A 22,514-nucleotide genomic window follows, 5' to 3' on the forward strand; every position below is an offset into this window, starting at 1 on the left:
TCTGGTTAACTCATTCAGCTTTCCTCCTCTCTTAGGACCTCTAGGCACTGTAGACAGATTCCACTCATTCTGTTGAAGGAAGTTATCAAGGTTTTTTTTTTTTTTTTAGATTTTTTTATTGGGGAAGGGGAACAGGACTTTATTGGGGAACAATGGTCAAATTGTTGTCCTTTCAATCTTAGTTGTGGAGGGTTCTGTTCAGCTTCAAGTTGTTGTTCTTTCAGTCTTAGTTGTGGAGGGCGCAGCTCAGCTCCAGGTCCAGTTGCCGTTGCTAGTTGCGGGGGGCACAGCCCACCATCCCTTGCGGGAGTTGAACCAGCAACCGTGTGGTTGAGAGGATGCGCTCCAACCAACTGAGCCATCTGGGAGCTCTGCGGCTGCTCAGCTCAAGGTGCTGTGTTCAATCTTAGTTGCAGGGGGCGCTGCCCACCATCCCTTGCGGGAGTCGAGGAATTGAACTGGCAACCTTGTGGTTGAGAGCCCACGCTCCAACCAACAACTGAGCCATCCGGGAGGCAGCTCAGCTCAAGGTGCCGTGTTCAATCTTAGTTGCAGGGGGCAGAGCCCACCATCCCTTGTGGGACTCGAGGGATTGAACTGGCAACCTTGTGGTTGAGAGCCCACTGGCCCATGTGGGAATCGAACCGGCAGCCTTCGGAGTTAGGAGCATGGAGCTCTAACCGCCTGAGCCACCGGGCCGGCCAGTTATCAAGGTTTTAATCCTGGAGTAAAAAAAGTGAACTAGGTACTCTATTTACCTGAGGGAAATCGTGGTTGAGGGCGCAGCTGGGCCTGCTGAATTTCGGTAGTGCTTTAATGAATTGCTCTGATGGATTACCCTTAGGCCTGGATCTTTTAATTCAGTGTGGTGTAAACAAGCCTGTGCTGCCAGCCATGTAAAAGTATAGTAGCGCTGACTGTCGTGGACAGCACGTAATACTCGATAACAGATGACTGTGTTATTGGTGTATGTATTTACTCATTGTATCATTATTTTAGAGTGTACTCTTTCTACTTAACACAAAAAAGGTTTGTTGGAAAACAATATGCCCTTTTACCCTGGCAGCAGCCTCTTACACCTCGTGTTTACCGTTTCTCTTGATTGCATCGTTTTCTCTTGTGCTTGATTTAATCTCAGGTTTTGTTTTTAATAAATTTCGTGTAGCTTAAGTGTACAGTGTGTATAAAGTCCACAGCAGTGTACAGTCATGTCTTAGCCTTCACATTCACTCCCCACTCACTCACTCACTCACCCAGAGCAACTTCCAGTCCTGCAAGATCTATTCATGGTAAGTGCCCTGTACAGGTGTACCGTTTTTTATGTTTTACACTGTATTTTTACTGTACCATTTCTATGTTAGCTATGTTTAGATACACAAATATTTATGATGTGTCGCAATTACCCACAGTATCCAGTACAGTAACATGCTGTACAGGTTTGTGGCCTAGGAGCTATAGGCTATGCCATACAGCCTAGGGGTGTAGTGAGCTGTACCATCTGGCTTTGTGTAAATGCACTCTGATGTTCCCACAACAATGAAATCGCCTAACAACACATATCCCTGTTGTTAAGCAGTGCATGACTGTAACCAAAAGTACAGACATGAGATTCAAACTAGCTGGGTTCAAATTCTGGCTTTACTATTTATTAGCTATGTGATTATATAACATGTCTAAGCCTCAGCGTCCTCATCTAAAAAATGGACAGATGGTACCTGTTTTATAAAGTAATTATGAGGATTAAATGAAGTAATACATATAAAATGCTAGGAACAGGGTAACAGTGTTTATTTGCTTGGAATTTGGAATTTCTCTGGGACACTCTGAAGAACCATCATTTACCTTTGGATGTTAGGCTATTTTTTTTTTGTTTTTGTCTTCTTCTTATTCTACCTGCTTTAAGTTAGCAAATTTCAAAGTATTCTTTAAAATTTCTGGTCTACTGGTATCCTTTTCATGTTTTCCAGTGATGCTTTAATTTTCTTCATTAGAAATTTTTTCTGTCACTTTAAATGGGTCTTTGGGGAAAAGTAAATGCCTGTGCTCCATCTACCATCATGAAATAGAAATTCTGGACATTGTAATAACAAAACTCTAAGTACTACATTAACTTTTATAACATTGCTAATGTTAAGCTTGTGATTAACTAAAACGATTACATTCTTCTTTGTTATTGTTATTTTTAGATTTGTTATAGTTAAGCTACTCCTTCTCTCATTTGTTCCTGCGCAGTTGTTTTTTTGTACCCACGGTTTAGATGCTATATTTAGTATTCCTATGAAATTGTCGTTTCTGAGTCATCATCTTGAATTAAGATAGTTTTAGACTTTGATCGGACATCCTCCTCAGCATTCTATCACTGTCTAGTTTGGCTTGTAAGGTCTGGTTGGTCATCAGTGCTCTCACGGAAACCATTAACAAAAAGTGCTTAAAGGAAAACTTGTTTTCTTCTACTCATAACATTTGTAACACTAAATGTGTGGGTTTTCCATACCAAGCAGTTTTCTAATTCTCTACATGCACCAACTGGGTGTCCTACAATGTAATTCAATTCTGACATTAACTCTCCAGAGTTCGTACAGACCTCACAAGTTAAGGTCTCAACCCCACAAGACTGCCCCCCACTCACATGCCAATCACAAGTACAGGCCTCCTGTACTTCTCACCAACTGCCTATAAATTGGAGGTTCCTAGGATGCCCTCCTTAGGCTTCATAATTTGTTAGAATGGCTCACAGAACTCAGGGAAACACTTTACTTACTATTACTGGCTTATTATAAAAGATGGAACTCAGCAACGGTCAATTGGAAGAAATGCATAGAGCAAGGTATATGGAATGGGCATAGAGCTTTCATGCCCTCTCCAGACATAGCACCCTCCCAGCACCTGGATTTGTTCACCCTTCTGGAAGTTCTCTGAACCATGTTTAGCATCTTATGGAGGCTTCATTATGTAGGCAGGATTGATTAAATCATTGGCCACTGGTGATTACCTTAATCCCCAGTCCCAGTCCCCTCGGGGTCAGGGTTGGAACCGAAAGTTCCAATCATATGGTTGGTTCCCCTGGCATCCCCCAGTCTTCAAGAGTCACTTTATTAGCATAAACTCAGGTATGGTTGAAAGGGGCTTATTATGAATAATAAAAAGTGCTCCTCTCACCCTCGTTACTTAGGAAATTCCAAGGGTTTTAGGACCTCTGCACCAAGAACCCTGATAAACATATATTAATTTTTATATCACAATATCATATCTTAAAGTGGACAGGGCCAGAGTCGGATCTGAGGCATGACACTTTAAAGTTACCTTAGGTCACCAAGAATTACTTTTTTGTTTTAATTTAAAAATTATTTTGAATTACAGTTGACATACAATATTATATTAGTTTCACCAAGAATTATTAAGACACTTTGTTGTTCAATTATAAATTGAACTGATTCCACTTTCACATTTTTTATCTTGATCATGAAGAGATCATGTAATACTTTATTATATGTCATACTAAAATGTATGTTATGTATCTACTTAACTAGTAATTTAGGAAAATGTAAAAAAAAATTTGAAAAAGAGACTAATATTAATTCATGTTATATTTGGAAATATTGCCAGTGCTGAACTTCTTTGCAGGTAGGTATTTGCCATCAAGTATTCATAGATGGTTTTACACTCACGTGCAAATCATATTAGTTTTGGAAGGCACATATTTTGGGTTTTACTAACAATAGGAGAGCCTCTGCAAAACTCACTTCACTAATTTGGAATTCAAAATATAAACAGTACTTAATTTTACATTTGTACTGTCTATAGTAGAGTAGTTTGCCAAGTTAACATGTGGACAAGGTTATAGGACAGTTTAAATTCTCAGCATGATTCTTTTTAACATATTCTTAGCTTTTTTTTTTTTTTAGATTACAATGTGTTTATTGAAAGTCAATTATACCTATTCTCTTTTAAAAAAAAACTTTTGAGTTGTGAGTATTACGAGTTATTTGGTTACTTTAGATAGGTGAAGTTAATAACAGTTTAAAGAACATATAGTATGATTCTAATACTGGATTATGGTAATGATTGTACAACTCTGTACATTTATTAACACTCATTGAATTTACACTTCAAAAGGGGGAGTTTTTTTTTTTTAAAGGGGGAGTTTCATGGTATGTAAATTATACTTTAATAAAGCTGTTAAAAATACAGTACAGTTCTCTAGAAGCTAATTTTAAGTAAGTGGATTTTCGTGAATTTGAGACAGTGGGAAATAGCACTTTATACTAAAAATTTTAAATAATGCAAATCCCCAAAATTAATAAACAGAATTTATCAAGAATCACTTAATTCCACAGCTGGTAGGCCTGGTGAATTATAAACTATGTTTACTCTAGGGGGTGCCACTTCAGCTGGTAACCAGAAATACTGAGTATCCTTTGTCAGTATCTGTGAACCATACTGTTGTTTACACGCATAAGCTCTTCTGCAAGTGGCTTTAGTGATTATTTTGCTGTTATTTTTACTTTATTGTTAAATTTACAATCGTTTTTACATTTTGTAATATTGTCATCCACATGGTCGTTAAATTACATGTTGCAAATACTGAAATTAAGATCAAATAACTGCTGATGCTCCTGCTATTAATTTAGTACAGAGCATGCTGGAAATACTGAAACGTATGCTGAGAAAACAAAGAGCAGAATTAAAGGAGGAGTATTTTTATTTCAAAAATAAAAAACTTCAGGCACCCTGGCTCTAAAATCACAACCACTCTTTGCACTCCTAAGCCAAATTATCATCTGGGTTAAAATAGGAAATATTTTTGGCGTTTGGGAAGTGACAGTAATACAAAACACCTTACTACAAATACTTTGTTTTAAAGCATTCTTAAAAACAGATTTTGTTATAGTCACTTTTGTGCTTTAAAACTATTGTTGAAAAAGAAATACACTAAATACTTACAATGTACTTCAACCTCTCTTTACATTTATTCCTATAAGAAGAAAGATTTAAATTAAGCAGGGTGTGAATTATATTTTAAGGCATAAATTTCCTCGCATAAAATGTCACTACCCTGTATACTCTAATTTGTCTTTTGCCATTTGTTCTGTACTGGTATTTCCTTAACCATTCTGAATTAGTGAACCTTTATTGGATCTATATGTCCAATATAGGTTCATATATGTGAACCTTTATTGGATATATCTTTATTTGCTCTTACACAACAAAAGTTTGCTCCTGGCTTAAACAGTAGTTATTTATTCTATTCCTCTTATTATAAAATGAAATGAAGATTTAAATTAATTCTCTAGGAATTAAAAAATGTTTTCCTTCTTCACTTGTAAGACTGTTTAATGTTAAATGCGAGGTGTTGAAATCACTAGAGGGCAGCACATTTTATCTACGTATTAGACGCCTATGACTCACAGATGCCATTCTGTGTTGCTCCCAGCACTGGAAGTTAAATTTAGGTCACGACTCTTTTTCTGGCATGTTTTGTATACACCTGCTACTGTAACTCAGAGTGAGACAGAGTGTGGAGGTTGATCACAGAGACTTGAAATATCATTAGTGTACATTTCCGTGTGCAAGTTCTTCTAGCTAATAGCATCTAGAAGTGTTTCAGAGAATTGTTAAATTGCCATTATTAATTTATAATTTTGTTATTGTAATTTTTGAAGGATCAACCAAAAAACTCCAATATGATTTCAGTTATAGCTTAGTGGTATAGCTTAGTGGTTAAGAACAGAGTTCAACAGACATGGATTCAAATTCTGGCTCTACCACTCTTATTAGTTGTGAACCCTAAGTAAGCCTTGACTTTTCTGAGACTTAGCTTCTTCATCTGTAAGATGCAGGAATATATTAGGATCAACTTTATAGAATTATGAAGATAAAATGCGATAACATGTGTATCGTATTTTAGTATAAGCACATGGTAAACACTTGTTCTGTATTTACATTGTAGTTATATTCTAGTGTTTTTATGAGGCCTATTCTAAGATAATTTTAAAACTGCATGGTTATGGGGAGATGGATGTCAGATGGTCATAACTTCTTTTACAATGATATTATTCAGTCATATTCTCCAGACAGCACTCATTTTTTTCTGGAAATTTATTGACTTTTCTCATATGATAGTAGTAACGTAAATTTTCACTTCCTGAAACAAGGCATGTAAGCCATGGTTAAAGTTATTTAATCAAGAAAGTAAAAAAGGTGCTCTTTATAAATCTACCTTTTCTCTATGTTAGAAAAGGAAATTGTCATCTGAAGGACAGATACTTTGCAAAAGTATTCTCGATATAGCTAAGATTATTGCTTTTCCTTGATCCCTGATCTCGCCATGTATATAGGAGGAAAACAAAAACATAATGGAGATACTCCTTCTTGCCAGCACATCCAAATTATTTAGCGAATTCTGTTGATTCTGCCTCCATAATATAACTCTCATTCTTTCTCTTTCCCCTGCAACCTCATTGTGTTTTCCTGGGATTTAATAATCTCCTAATTGGATTCCTGCCTCCAGTCTTACTCCCTGCTGGTACAGCTATACCTCATTTCGGAGTTACCTTCTTGGTACCGAGCTCTCATCTCATCACTCCCAGATTCTCAGATGACTTTCTTGTCCTGTTTGTTTTACTGCCCCCGCCCCCACTCCGTATACTCCAGCCAAACGAAATAAGGTCTCTTCCAGAAGTGAAATTCTTCCCTAAGATTTCAGTTGTGTAATTAACTCCAGGTTTTTAGTAAGTTTTCCTTGTTGCATTCTTTTGCTGATGCTGTTCCTTTGCATAATTCAACATGCTCTGAACCATTTTCTGTATAGAACACAGTATTCTCCAAAGTGACTTCCTCTGTACATTTTTCTTTGCTTTTCAAGCCAGAGGAAACCTCTCATACCTTTCTCTGTTGCATAATAATGGCATTTTTTGGTCTAGGGGTACCATTTAAGGATTCATCAGTCACTGTTCTGGATAAATTGAGAACACAAGAAGAGCCAGATATTGATGATGAAATAGCACTAACTTTATTTTGAATTTTTTTTCACTAATAGCTACATTGGACAATGTGTGAAGGCTTCATACACCTTCCTCCTTTATCCTCAAAAAAATTCTTTGGAAAAGAGCTGAGAACGCAGAGCAAATTCCTAGCACATTTACGCAGCCAGCTGCATAAGGATTCCCTGACTGCCTTATAATCCCTGCCAACACTTGTCCAGCTCAGGAGGGGGAGATCCAGCACAAAAGTGATGGATTTGCAGACCTAGAGATTTCTCTAGAAGACTTGAGAGACAGTGCTCGAATGCTAATGCACATCCAGAACTATGAACAATGACTGTACCTCATTTTTTTTTGTCTGCCTGATATGAGGCAGTATTGGCTAAATTTCTCTTCCCACAGGGAGGAGCAAATGAAGAAGTGAAGGGAGCAATGTAAAGTGTTAACCCAGCATAGCTTCTTCCTGGAGGATGGAGTGGAAATCCCATATGAATAGGTAGTTATAGGAGGTTTAATGGTATCCTCGATGGCATTGGTTACTTTCAACAGTACACTATAATTATTTATGTATATGTCCAGTCTCTTACATTAGACCTTAAGCACCTTGTGGGCAGATGGAATATTTAATTATATTCTTTTTTCAATGTCTGATACTGTGGCTTCACTGTAGTATAGACACTCAGTAGGTTTATGGGTCTTAACAAGATGTTTATCAGAATCACCTTTGTTAGCTTTTTAGCAACATAGATTCCTAGGTTTTGTTCTAGATCTACTGAATTTGAAACTTTGGGGTTGGGATTGTGAAATACATTTGTATTTCAAGTTCAGCAGGTGATTCTCATGTGCGTTTCCGTTTAAGAGGCCTTCAAGTAATACGTGGATGGTAGACATATGGATAGATAGGTGGATAGATAAGACGGGTGGCACTAAGAGTCTCTGCAACAAAATTTAAGAAAATTGGTGTAATAATTTTAGTTTATTATTAAATGTAGAACTTTATTTTCAGTTAAGTGGAAATTTAACCAGAACAAATTTCTTCAAAGGATCTGAGGAAAACATAATGTATGATTTATGGCTGTTTTTATTTTAGCCTTAAATACATAAAGTGCTGCTTCCAGTAGGTCTGTTTCTCTATATAAAAATTGCAGAAACTACTGGTGCTTTTATTCCTTTCTCTTTTTCCTCTCTATAAAGAATTCTTAAGTCTTTATAGCTGTAAGGCTTGGTGTTTTGTTTGTTTTGTTTTGTATTTTTATGTTCCCATGCCTTTTTCTTCACTATAAAATGAAAAGCCAAGCATAAAAAGTATAGAGAATAGTTTTTTAAGTTTTATCAAATACTAACATGTTGCGATACATGCTTTAGAAATTTAAAATAATGAACTATATTATTGCAGTTATAGTTGAAGTAACTTATAAACCTTTTCCTGATTCTGTTTTCTCCAGAGTTACTTATTTTGCTCTTTATCATAAACCTGTACTTACACTTATATACATCATGTTCCAGTGAACATGCTTACATGGGTCTCTGTGCACATTTATAGGCATTCATTTAGGACAGGTTTTTAAACTGTGGTTATAACCTATTAGTATAACCTATTAGTGGTCCTAAAATCAGCTCAGTGGGTTGTAGCCAACATTTTAAAAAAAAATTTATACACACACACACACACACGCACACACACAAAGAGTGCCAAAAAAAGTATATACATTTTAAGAAAGGGAAAAACTGTATTAAAATTGTAATACAATGAATCACGCTAGCATTCATTTGATTAACGCCATCTTTTGAGTGAATGTCATATTACACATTGCTACCGTAGTTTAATTCAACTTTGAAAAGTAATTCATAGATAACATCTCTTAAAATGTGTACATTTTTTTGACATCCCCGGTATATACTATACACACACATATGTGAGTGCATTATTTATCTGTAATGTATATACACATACATATAACACATACATATATACCTATACAATATACACACACACACACACACACACACACACACACACACACACACAAACACATAATGCATTTCTTCCTTTGGATCATGGACAGGCAAGAATGACAGCCACTACTATAGATGTGGAATTGATGGATTACCAATTATGCTAGTCTTCAGCTTTATTAGCACAAAATAACTCTTTAGAATTCTATCTCAGATCCTTCTTTTGTTTATGGTTTCTATGGTAGTACCAAGATTTTTAATTTTACTGTTACCACAGTTATCAATCTTTCCTCTATGGTTTGGGCTTTTTGTGTATTGTTTAGAATGTATAAGGAGAAATCTTTCGTATTTTTCTTTGGATAGTTTTACTCTTCATATTTAGAATTTTAATCTGCTAGGAGCTGGTTTTTATAAATGTTTATTATTATTATTACTTTTTTTTTTTTTAAGAGTTGGGTAACTAGTTGCCTCAGCACAAGTTCATTGAATAATGTATCCTCACTGATTTGAAATGCCCACCGGCATATATGTCAAGTTGCCTTATATATGTATCTTTTCTGGACTCTCTATTTTATTAGTCTAGACACTGGCTTCATATTTTCTTAATTACTATAGTTTTGTAGTTTTATGAGTCTTGACTTTGGTAGGCTGAGTCCATTCGCTACAGTTTTTTTTAAGAATTGCCTTGGCTCTTCTTAGCCCTTACTTTACCATGTGAAGATTGGGACAGCTTGCCAAGTTTCATGTAAACCTCTCTTGGGATTTTGATTATTACATTGCATTTGTAGGTCAGCTTGTGAGAATTTACATTTTTATAGCATTAATATTTCCATCTATAAACGTGGTATGGTTCTTCATTTAATTAAGTCTTTTATGTCTTTCATAATTTTTGATAATTTTCTACATAGAGGTCTTACATATCGTTATTCTTAGGTCCCTTATAGTTTTGCTGTCATGGTATCTTTTAAAATTTACATTGTCTAATTTTTTGTTGCTGGTCTCTAAAATGTTGACACTTGCTTTTGAATATTATCTACAACCCTTCCGAACTCGTATTAGTTCTGCCACCAGTAAGTTATCGTAGGTTCTATTGGAATTTTTATATAGGCCACATATCTGTGGATGATAACATGTTTATTTTCCTACTCATACTCCCCTCCACCCCCAATCTTACTGCTCTGGGTAGGTTCTGAAGCCTCTGAAGAAACCTGTGTAGAAAGGAGGACCCACCACACAGAATCAAAGACTGGACCCCTATTGCTGTAGCCTCCCAATAAGGTGCAGGAGAGTTATGGAAGGGACTCATGGAGATTGCTGAGGCAAAGGGTAGCTTAAAAATCAACCTGACTATTTAACTGTTTATCGTGTGCATTTTATGTGATGAAATTCAGATGAAATAAGGGCTAAAACCCTGTCTGCAGGTTGCTTCTGGTCTGATTGGCCAGTTAAGACTTACGAAGCAGTTAGACAGCAATATAGGTTAGTATGTACCTCAGTACTGAGCTATTTTGAAAGACTCAGAGCCTGAGCTCCCTACACAAAGCAGAAGACCCTTCTTTTAACTTTTCCTCCTCACCTCCATTCTTTTCAACTGAAGTGCCCTTAGACTATTTAAGAGCTTAAGAACTTAGAAGTAAACAGATGTGGTTTGGCACATGTGGTTAATCTTTGGTTATCTGCTGCTGTTTTTTGCCAAAGTATCTGAATATCTATGACTTCTTATAATTCAGGTGGAGACCCATATGAGTAGCAGGTAAGAAGAAGATATGTACAGTATTGTTTTCTGCATGATTATATTGCCTTTTAAGTAAATAATTCGGTAAACTTTGAAAAATGGCTGTAAATGGGTGGTAGATTCACAAATATTCGTTGTAGTATTTTGACTCAAAGTATACATCAATGGTATATATGTAATTTTTGTACATATCAAATATTACACAATAAAAGTATATTTATCTTTCATATTAAACAGAAATTAGTGTTATACGAGTTATTTTGGTAAAAATTAGACTTTAGTTGGTCATAAACACTAGGGAGAGATGGGTAGAATATGGGATTAAAACTTAACATCAAGGAATGATTTATACTTTAGGAGACTTATCATATCATGCAGGGTATTCATCATTACGTGGTTTCATAGTTTATTTCAGTATCAATACATACAGAAATTAACATTATTATTTATTCACTTTGGTTAGGCTATTAGGGCAGGACCAAATTGCTGAATTTAATACCAATGTAAAAATAAACCTGATTAACAACAAATGAAGCTTGTTCACAATTTCTTGGGGACGTTATTTAGTTGATATGGTTTATATAAATAAAATTCAGGTTTATTCTACACTTTCATTAGATTTCTTCTACAATTAAGTGGGCTTCATAGTTTTCATGCTTATATTTTCTATAAAAAATAGTATGTATTTGCCACAGTAGTATTAGCAGGCAACTCTGAAGCCATAACTTTGATAAATGCTGTTTGTTTGGCTGAAGCAAAGGACTTTTGAGATTCTTTTATACTGATGTGTAGGAACAAATTTATCCCCTAAAAACAAACCAGGAATTTTCATAGCTTTTGGAGCATTGCTTTGCATATTTCAGATATGTGTTTAGGCCTCTTTATAATCTATTTTTATTTTTTTATTTTAGCAAGATGAACTCATAGGATCTTAGGCCTGGAATATTTATTTGGCAAACATTTGATTGCTTTGTATATGTCAAACATGGCATAGGCACTGGAGAGACGAGGATGAAGAAGATTTCATCCTTGCTTTTAGGCAACACAAAGTAGTTTGGGAAATAGGCATTAAAAATTATATAGCATAGGAGTAAGTGCTATAATACCGTGTTTAGAAAGTGCTATGGAAACACCAAAGAAAAGCACATGATTATTCATTGGAGGGCCCAAGGAAGTCTTCATAGGCATGACACTTGAAGGAAGATGGTTCACCAGGAAGACAATGGAGAATAGGGCATTCCAAACCTAGGGAACCACATGGATCAAGGTGTATAACGGAGCCTGCGTAGGGAAATGTAAGTCGTGTAATATGTCTTGGGAACACAGTATATGTAGGAGAGTAGGGGGAAAGGAATCTAGAAAGATGCACAGGAGATAATTCATAAAGGTCCTTGTTTTGTACCTTTAGGCAAAAAGGAGCCACTGAGAATTATAAGAAGTCATATTCACGTTTATGTGTTTGCATGAGATTGTGGAAGGCTTGACTGGCACAGTATAAATGTTTTGTCTTTCTTCTCTTTTATTCAGAGGATTTCCTTGAGATAGTGAGACATCCTATAAGGGAAAATTAGAGATTTTTCCAGCCTAGCACTGATTTTACAAATTCTCTGGCAGAGAATAGGAAAAAACTATAAAGTGGGACCTCCTGACCCCTAAAGAGACATTATTCTTCGTTTTTGGTCAGCAGCCAGATAGAACATTTAGCAATATGTAAAAAGCTTGGCAGCAAGAGGAAATACCTCAACCTATCATCTTGAGTCAAATGTCAGACAGCCCAGAGTTGACACTCTAAGACTTTGTCCTTTTCCTTTTGTGCACAATCACTGTGGTCAGTGGATCAACTCCCTGAGGGTTTATTTTTAGGGAGTGACATGAATTACAGGCTTAACTTGTATACTCAGACCTCTAAATATACAGAGTGCAAATTGCAGAACATATGAGAAATTTGGCCTTCTAATTTCCTCCCATGCATTAAAGCTTATAATCTTAGTTTCAAAGTTTTAATAATACCACAAAATGAAGCCTAACTGGTGTTACATATGCAAAGTCAAAATAGGTTCAGAGGTGAAAGCAGTATAATGAAAACGGCTGGGGTGCCAGAAGCAACGGAAAATCCTGCTGCTTGCCTTTGCCTCTGTTGTATTCAGGTCTTGGATTTCTAAGTCCAGGACCTTCACTCACCCATACAAGGCCTTTGTGTGCTTTAGAAAAAGGCCCTTATAGTTCCTTGGGAAAGGTACCTTTGTGATAAGAAAAAGGTTCACCTTCCTCCAGGAAGATGCAGGCCCAGAATATTGGTTGGATTTCTGCTCCCACTTCTCATATTGGCCAGGGGCCTTTGTGTAGTGTATGGAGTGACCAGCTATTCTCGGTGGCCCTGTTAAAGTCTCTTAACTGCAGAGCTAACCTTAATTAACGTTTTGCTCACTTTGGGTTATCCAATCACTTCTTTCTTCTCCTAAAAAAAGGTAGAAGATGCCGTTACTCCTTTCTTTTTCCTTCTATTACTCATTTTGCATTGACAGCTGTGTTTCTCAGTTACAAATCATCGTTACCGTGTTTTCCCGAAAATAAGTCCTAAGTGGAAAATAAGCCCTAACATGATTTTTCAGGATGACATCCTCTGAACATAAGCCCTAATGCATCTTTTAGAGCAAAAATTAATATAAGACCCAGTCTTATTTTCGGGGAAACGTGATATGTTTTGGCCCATCGTGGCATATAAGAATTTGTGATAAATAGGGAAAGCCAGAAACAGCTGTTATAGAAATCTCCTTTAGGATAGTGCTATACTAGTAGCAGGCTGTTTTTTACATGTATTATTTCACATAATACATGTGTGTAAGTCATAACACATCAAGATGTGTATAAGTCATAACACATCAAAAATTGATCAAGAATTCTTTTGTTTTGGTGGATTTCATTGTTGCTCTTTTCAATATTAAGATACATTGAGAAGAAAATCAAGAAAATATATCTTAGCTCTTACACTTTCTGAAACTGGTGTTTTTGATTTTTATATTCAACTTTTTTTCTCTCTCAAACTATACTATAGCATTTTAAAACAAACCAATAAAAATCTGCAGTATGGATGGGACAGATAGTCATACAAGATACATAAAGAGCAGCAATATTTTCTACATTTCTTGTTTACTTTAACAGATATAGCAGACTTTATTTGGAAAATAGCTTATCTTGTCAGCAGCAGGAACTTTTCCATTTTTAATAAAACCAACAAGGTTCCAAATCATACTTAAATTGCTAAAAATCATCTGGAGAGTAGCTGCTGACATAGAAGTCAGATGACATTGAGACATTTGGCAGGCTTCCTCTTCCTGTTGGTGTTACAAAACCCACAGTGGACAGCCTAGATTTTAAAAGAAGACTGGCATCTTTGGAATCTCCACTAGAATCTACTGAGGTTAAAATAGAACCTGATGCCTTCTAAGCGACAGAGAATAGAATGTGCCTTGGGATGGCAAAGCGACGGACACAGAACACCCCCTTGCACTGGTTTAAAGAAACAGATCTAGGCCTGAAGTTCCGCTTGCAGGCCCGAAGTGTCTTCTAGTTTTTCCTTCCTTCCTTCCTTCCTTCCTTCCTTCCTTCCTTCCTTCCTTCCTTCCTTTTTTTTTTTTTTTTAACTTTAAAGCAGATTCTATTTTGGAAAAAACTTAATATGTGAATTAGGAGATTGTGAAAGAAGGAGGAAGGCTTGAATCCAGTCAGATTTTTGGCCTAAAATATATGACTGTTTAGTTATAAGTAAGCATACTTTCAATGTTCTTCCAAAGAAAAACATAGTTTATATCTATGCATGAATATTTTAAGACTTCTGGGTATTTGAGACAGGTGAAAAAAATGTTTTTAAATATTTTAGATTTACTATTTTAAAATGTTAGGGGAAAAAAAGCTACATGGCCAAGTGTCACTGTGTGGGAACTGATAGCACATTTTTTATATTTAATCACCCAGTTATGTGGAAAGCTTTCTTTTAGGCAATTGGATGTTAATGATGAGTCATTAAGGGGCTTAAGCTGCATATTTCAGGTTTAGAAGATAGTGTCATAAATTTAATTAGGGCTGGGTATTAGAAACATGAGAATGTAAACAGGGCTCTGAAAATAAGTTGAAGTCATATAACAGGCAAAATGAACCCGAGGAAATACATGAGAGGCTTTTTAAGTTAGGGATTTTCATGTCTTAAGGATGGTCAGTTTATAATAACAAGTTTTATTTAGTTTATATAAACAAATGCTTAAGTGTTTTCAATGTGTTCCATGCTCTATTGAGAACTGTAGAAAACTTCAGGAAAAAAAAGGGAAGAAAACACAAGAAAGTTCATCCACTTAAGTTATGTCAGTCCAACTGGACAGACAGGTTATATAGTCAGGCAATAGTTAACTAAAAATTCAGTTGGTATGTTAAATGGTACATACTTACCTTTTGCATAATAACGTGAATAGCTAACATGTACTGAATGCTCACTTTACATGTATTAACTTGTTTAATCTCACATAACTCTATGAGGTGGATTTTTCCCCCCATTTTACAAATGAAAACATTGAGGAACTGAGAAGATAAGAAACATAACCAAGGTTACACGGCTAATAAGTAGCAGAGTCAAAATTTGAATCCAGGCTGCATAGCTCCTAACCCAACACTTTTACTGTACTGCCTTGCATAGAAGCAACAAATTAGCTAATTTTTGGAGGATACTTGCAGGGAATAGTACTTGAGCTGTGTATTATAAAGCAATATGTGTTCCTGGGTCCCCTGGGCCAAGGGAGCAGAAGAAGAGAAATTTGTATGTTGGAGAAGATGCAAGAGGAACCAAAAGCTTGAATAAGAATACATATGGCAATAATAATACTAGTGAAAAATTATTTAGCACTTACTATGTAGCAAGAACTGTGCCTCCACAAATCTCTTTTTAATCCTTATGACATCTCTATGAAATCAATATTTTTATCCCCAGTTTACCCAGATAGTAAATACCAGAGCGTGGATCAGGATCCAAAAATTGCTGGCGGACTCTAAAGCCCAAGCTTTTACCCACTGCGTTGCTCCACAAGTGGGAGTACAGTAAATATACGCCACTAAAACTGCTGGGTCTTTTAGTAATTAATAGAAAACAAGATTAGATAGGTAGGGTGGACAGAGATTATGGAAAGCTTTGAAAAATAGACAAGGAGCACTTTTCGGCCTCAGCGCGCTACTTGGCTCAGTCCACTTCAAGATGCTGACAAACTTCAGGGCTGGTGCTTGACAGAAGCTTTTCACGTAAATAAGGTGTACTTGAACATGTGACAATTGATAATATACAAAAAAGTTTTTGCTTTCTTTGTCCCTTTCATGGTAGCAGGAGTAAATTTTGAGAAGGTGCCAAATATCTGTAAGAACATATCTGCCCCATATGAAATTTCCATAGAATATAATTCCACTATTTAAAGGATTTTTTTTCTACCAGCCTGCAGTTGGACATAGTAACTAGACTAGCTAGTCTACAACTATCGTAGACAACTTTATCAATTGCTTTAATTTATAAAGATTATTTTAAAATTCCACTCTTGACTGTTCTAAAGATTATATGTTCCAAAGTACCCTTTTAAAAACTAGGTTTTATATCCTTCAGATTTTTCCACAATAGATCACTTTAATGATTAAATTTGACCCTTTTGACAAAACCAATCAATGGATTCCTAAGGGGAGGAGTTGGTTGCACAGGGGCATGAGGGAGTTTTGAGGAACTGTTTTACATCTTGATTATGGTGGTAAATTGTGTTGGTCAAATTTGGAGTGAGTTTTATTGAATGTAAATTATGCTTCAATAAACACAACTTTTAAAACTTAAAAAAAAAATAGACAAGGAGCATTGAAAACTTTGATTAGGAAATGGCCTTTTTGTTCGAGTTACAATAAAGCATTCTAGTACATACGTAATTAAACTATTCCTGTTTAACAGTTACTTATATTAAATGAAATAGTCTGTGAAAGCACGTAATAGTCACTCAAGAAATATGAGTTGAATCTGAATCCTCTAAAGAACTTGTATGCTCTTTGCACTGCAGATAAGATGGGAGAAAGGAATGCTCTACCAGCGCTCGCTGTCCAATAGAATTATAATGTGAGCCACAAATGTAACTTTAAATTTTCTAGCAGCCACATGAAAAAGTAAAATGAAAGAGATGGAATTGATTTTAATAATATATTTTCTTAAACCCAACATATATTAATAAGATATTTTATATCTTTTGGTACACAGTTTTCAAAATCCATCCTGTATTTTACACTTACAGCACATCTCATTTCTGACTGGCTACATTTCATGTGCTCAGTAGACACATGTGGCTAGCAGCTACCGTGTTTCCCTGAAAATAAGACCTAGCCAGACCATGAGCTCTCATGCGTCTTTTGGAGCAAAAATTAATATAAGACCCGGTCTTATTTTACTATAAGACCTGGTGTAATATAACATAATATGATATAATATAATATAATACCCGGTCTTACTTTAATATAAGACCAGGTCTAATATAATACAATAACCGGTCTTATATTAATTTTTGCTCCAAAAGACACATTAGAGCTGATAGTCTGGCTAAGTCTTATTTTTGGGGAAACATGGTGCCAGACTGGACACCACAGTTCCATAGTTTCATAGCATGGAATCTGGTGACAGATGACCTGGGTTTGAATCCTGCCATTCCATTTCTTAACTGTGTGAGTAAGGACCAGTTACTTAACTTTTCTGCACCTTAGCTTCTTGATATATAAAATGAAAAAGATAATATTACCTACCTCAAAGGGGTATTGTGAGTATGTATTATAAGATTTTATGTGTAAAGCATATCACTTGGTTTCTGGCAAGTATAAGTGTAAAATAAATGTATATTAATTTCATTACATTTTTATTGTTGTCATTAAATTGCAAGCATCTCTTATTTTCCATGTTGTCTTTCTGCAAAGAGATGATTATCCCCAGGTAAACATTCCCACTTAAAATTCTAAACCAATCACTGAATAGCAAAGAAAGATTGATGAGCTAGGAGAAAAAAGATTGTGAGTGGTGTATGAGTGGCATTAGACTCTACTACTGCTAGTGGTATTCTCCTATAGGGTGTAGATAAATTATTTTCAATTTGCTATTATACTTAACAGACGCATCAGATCTTCTGACTTTTTAACCTACCATCATTATAGATGCTTCCTCTACCAGGGAATACAATTCTTGTCCAACAGTAATTTGCAGCTTTACTGCCAACATTGAAATACAGAACGTATTTCATTGTCTTTTCTGCTTTCAGCCATTTGGGGCCAAAAATATATAGATTTATTATTTTCTTTCCTTCAAAACTCTTAGAGGAAAGTGCACAAAACCAAAAAAAGTACAGTGATTTATCACACCTTCTTGTGTAACTACCATGTAAAAAGAAAAATAAAACATTGCCAAATTCCTCAAAGGTCCCCTTGCACCCCCTCCCAATCAATACCTGTTCACTAGCCCCCCAAATTAATCACTGTTCTGTTCCTCATGATAATTACTTCCTGGCTTTTATTTGTAGTTTTACAAACTAAATGTGTAGTCCTGATCACTATAGTTTAGTTTTGCCTGTTTTTGAATTTCAATGCGAATGAAATCATACATATGATTCTTCACTCAACATACTGTGAGATTCATCCACGTTCTTGCCTATAGCAGCAATCCATTCACTTCGATTGTTGTATGGTATCTCATTGTATGAATATACTACAATTTGTGTATTCTCTGGTAGATGCACATTGGTTTTTTTCCCCAGTTTGAAACTATTATAAATAGTGATGTTATGAACATTCTTATGCACATTAGCATGCATTTCTGTAAAACACACGCAAGGATAGAATTGCTAGGTCATAGAGAATGCAGTCTTGAACTTATACACCATAGATAATGCCAAACTTCCCACAGTGATTCTACCAAGTAACATTTCCACCAGTGGTATGTGAGAGTTTCATTGCTGTACATCCTTAACAAAAAAAATCGCCATTTTTCCAAGTTAAGAATTCTGGTAGGTGTGTAATGATATCTCATTGTGATTTTAGCATATTTTTCTGCTAAGAAAAATTTGGTAGGAAAATATTTCTGCAAATGTTGACTAAGATGAAGCCTTTGGTTTTCAATTTTCCATACTGTCCTTGTCTTTCAACTGACCACAATCAAGAGTTGATGCTACTTTTTAGAAAAAGTATTTTAAATTTTAATTGGATGCATGAAAGCAGTCAGTCTGAGATATTGCCCAATATTCTTTCTTTATACTTTTTATTGGCTTATCTGAAAAACAGATGTATTATTTTTCTTCATCATTATAAAGCTGCCATTCCAGGAATCATAACAGTTACTGAAATGAGAGGTATGGTCTGTGGTTTACAAAGCTAGATTTAATGAATAAATCTTTCCAGTTCCTCTGAGCCATTTTTCTTTGTTAGTTTTTTTTTTTTTTTTAAATAAAGTACAATCATGGTAACTGATCTGGATGACATTGAGAGGCTGGTTTCTGTTGAGTGAAGTAAAACAGACTTTCTCAAAGGTAAAGTGACATGAGATAAATGTCTGTGTTCCATTCTGAAAATAGCAAAAGGCATATGGAACCAAGATTTAACATAATTGACTTGTAATTTAATCCTGCTTTTAAAGTGCTCTGGCAAAATGAAAATTGTACTGTGATTTCTTTTTGCACAATTAATACTAACAATGGAAAATAATTAGGAAGATAAAGGTTTGAAAGTCGTAAGTGCCAAATCAATTTTACAAATAATCTCAAAGTTTGTGTGAATTTTTAAAAATCATATATGCACTGAAAAGAGAATAATGAAAATTTTTCTGGAAATTGAGTTTCCAAAATTACCAGTTTTACAGCTATTTATAAATGTAAAACAATTATATTTTCAATTTGATGAAAAAATTTAAAAAAAGCAATGGATATGGTTCTTTTTGATACTTAATAGGAATGAATTTTATACCAATTAGGGCTTATTTGCTTTTCTGTTTGGCTTAGAATTTGGAATATAAATTGTTTGCAAAACTTTTGAGTTTAAACTAAATTAATGGTTTGGATTTTTAAAAGCTTTACACTTTCTGTATAGAATCACAAAATGTCTGTGTTTTCTGTTACTTGGAGGTTTTAATCTTGCGACTTGGGAAATTTCTGGTAAAGGTAATGAACTTTATTTTAGGAAAAATTATGGACTAGAAATTTGGATGAATGAAAGCCAAAGAGATTCTGGTTTCTTTTGAAAGAAGATAAAGTATCTGATAAATTTAGCAGATTGAAAATCAAAATAAGAAAAATCTGAATATATTTGTTCTTTCTTTTCTCCTACTTGTGATACATTTTGAAGCGTATCAGTTGTTTACTACAATGTAGTCACATCTGTAAGCAAGTACAGTACTTATTTGAAAATTTAATGTTAAAAGATTCCTGATGATATTAATAGTATGTGAAAATATGGACACCCACATTCATAATGTTGTATTTTGCTACTAATAGGTAGCCTGTCAAGACAGATTAACTATTTGCAAATATATTTAAACTTTTCCAGCCCTTTAAAACCATTGAGGCAGTTATATTTGACTCTCAATTAAGCAGAGCGAACATGAGGGACCTAGATCTCATCATTTTTGGCTTTTCAGTGTTTTAAAGTAGGCCTTAAATACTGAAGAATTCAGACATATCTTCATGAATTGTTATAATTGATCACCATAGCACCAGTGATAAGCCAGACATTTTATGTTAATAATTCATTTAATTTGAATGAACCTACCAGTTCTTTCAATTTGAGCGAGGCCACTTGCAACTAAATTGCTCTGTTTCAAACTGTCTTTGTTATATACCTGTGCTGATTTTACCATGTATGGTACATAAAGTAACTCTAGTTATTATACATGAATTTTAAGTTATTATATAATTAAAAGCTTTTTAATCTGAAATTAAGTTTAATCCCTTTTTAAAGCAAAAATGTCTACTTTATAGCACTTTCAGCTCTGCTTGGTGGTATTTCAGAATCTGTTAAACAATGCATACACTTTGAGAGTCCTGTCAGGTTATATCCCATTGATTTGATTGTTTTCCTTTTAGATTCCAGTAGTCTAAATACTGAAGAAGAAAAAAAGAAGAAAAACCAAGTACAGAATATAAAATATGGCAGTCACAAGGAGTATCAATTTCTAAACTTTTCATCTTTTACTTTTAAGATAAAGATACAGATGTCACTATGAAAGGGACTGTGGATGACTTTGGCTTGCGAGACACCTTGAGCATTGCATCAACCGACTCCTTTGCTTCTGCAGCAGAGGTAGGAAATGTATGTTCCTAATGAAGGTTCCTCATTCTTTTTCAGCTGGAGAGTACAGTTTTGCCATTGTGCTGTAATTCAGTTCAGTAGCCATTTATTTAGCTACCGTGTGGTACATAGGTACAAAAATGAATAACATGAATGTAAGTTCCCACAGGAGCTCATAGTCTTTTTAAAGAGGTGAACATGTAAACACATACTTTAGATGGGCCCTTTCATATACCGTGGATTCTGGGTGAGGCATATTACAAGTATATTGATGGAAAGCAGTTGACCTTATATCAAGAGTCTTAAAATTGTTCAGATTCTTTAGCTCAGAAGTTATACTTCTAGATAGTTTTTCCAGGGAAGTGATAAGATTCAAAGATTTGTATATAAAAATATTCACTGTGGCATTTTAATAATAATGAAAAAATTGAAACAGTCTAATGCCAAATTATGGGGCATCCATAATTTGAAATATTATGGTGCATAAACTTGTTTGTAATCATTTTTAAAGACCTGGAAACATATGTTAAACGAAATGAGTACTATATAAAATTTTATATAGAAAGCATGATTGTGATTTTGTAATAGGAAAAGAAAGAAAAACATATGGCATATAATGATTTAGAGAAAAAAGGCAAGATATAAATATACTAATGTGTAAACAGTGGTGATTACTGAATTATAAACTTACGAGTAATTTGTTTTTCTACTGAGATTTAAATTTTGTATCAAAAGAGAATGCTTACAAAGGGGTCATCTTTTTATAATTTTTTCTACTTAAAACAGGTTTAAAAATCACATGTAGCCAATTTTATCTTAGCATAATTTCATTTTATGGTAGATTTTGGATAGTAATGCTGTTTTTAAAACTATAAGCAGTATCACACATCTTTAATTAATGTGTGAATTCAAGCTCTAATGTGGAAAGCTTTCGGTGTTCCCATACCCTATACCCTAAGCCTGATCCTGCCTTTATTAAAGCTGTACCAACCATAATCTTTCAGCCTCTCAAGATTTTTCGGTATCTGTATATTTTAGTTACTGCTTACAGTGTCATCTCCTGAATTGTTTACATTTTTCTTTGTAGTTTTGTACTTGTAAGTTTGCAATAGACATATTTACTTGTTCATGGAAAAACTATTTCCTCTTCCTTTTATAGTTCAATATATATAGCCTTATCTTTCTGTTCTTTTTTTTAAATATTTTTTCCAGCTTTATTGAGATACAGTTGACATACAACATTATGTAAGTTTAAGGTATACAATGTGATGATTTGATACATGTATATATTGTGAAATAATTACCACAATAAGGTTAATTAATACCTCTATCACTTCACATTTACCTTTCTGTTTTGATGAGTGTGTTGAGAACATTTAAGATCTATTCTCTTAGGAAATTTCAAGTACATAATACAGTATTGTTGACTGTAGTCACCATGCTGTACATTAGATCCTGAGATCTTACTCATCTTCTCACTGGAAGTTTGTACCTTTTGACCAACATGTCCCCCTTTCTCT

At 34.8% G+C, this 22,514-nt stretch overlaps 1 protein-coding gene across 5 annotated transcripts in view; it reads left to right on the plus strand.

Annotated features, from left to right (window-relative positions):
* The window catches only part of MIGA1 (mitoguardin 1), a 74,571-nt gene that overhangs the window by 24,113 nt on the left and 27,944 nt on the right, over positions 1-22,514 (plus strand). For 3 of the 5 annotated variants that reach the window (XM_074334974.1, XM_074334972.1, XM_074334975.1), the window contains one exon: positions 20,906-21,015. In XM_074334974.1, coding sequence (XP_074191075.1) covers positions 20,906-21,015 — 110 coding nt within the window. The remainder of the gene's footprint in view (positions 1-20,905; positions 21,016-22,514) is intronic. The other 2 variants (XM_074334976.1, XM_074334973.1) reach the window with 1 other exon arrangement.

The sequence above is a fragment of the Rhinolophus sinicus genome, linkage group LG06, assembly GCF_036562045.2.
Source record: "Rhinolophus sinicus isolate RSC01 linkage group LG06, ASM3656204v1, whole genome shotgun sequence".
NCBI classification, from domain to species: domain Eukaryota; kingdom Metazoa; phylum Chordata; class Mammalia; order Chiroptera; family Rhinolophidae; genus Rhinolophus; species Rhinolophus sinicus.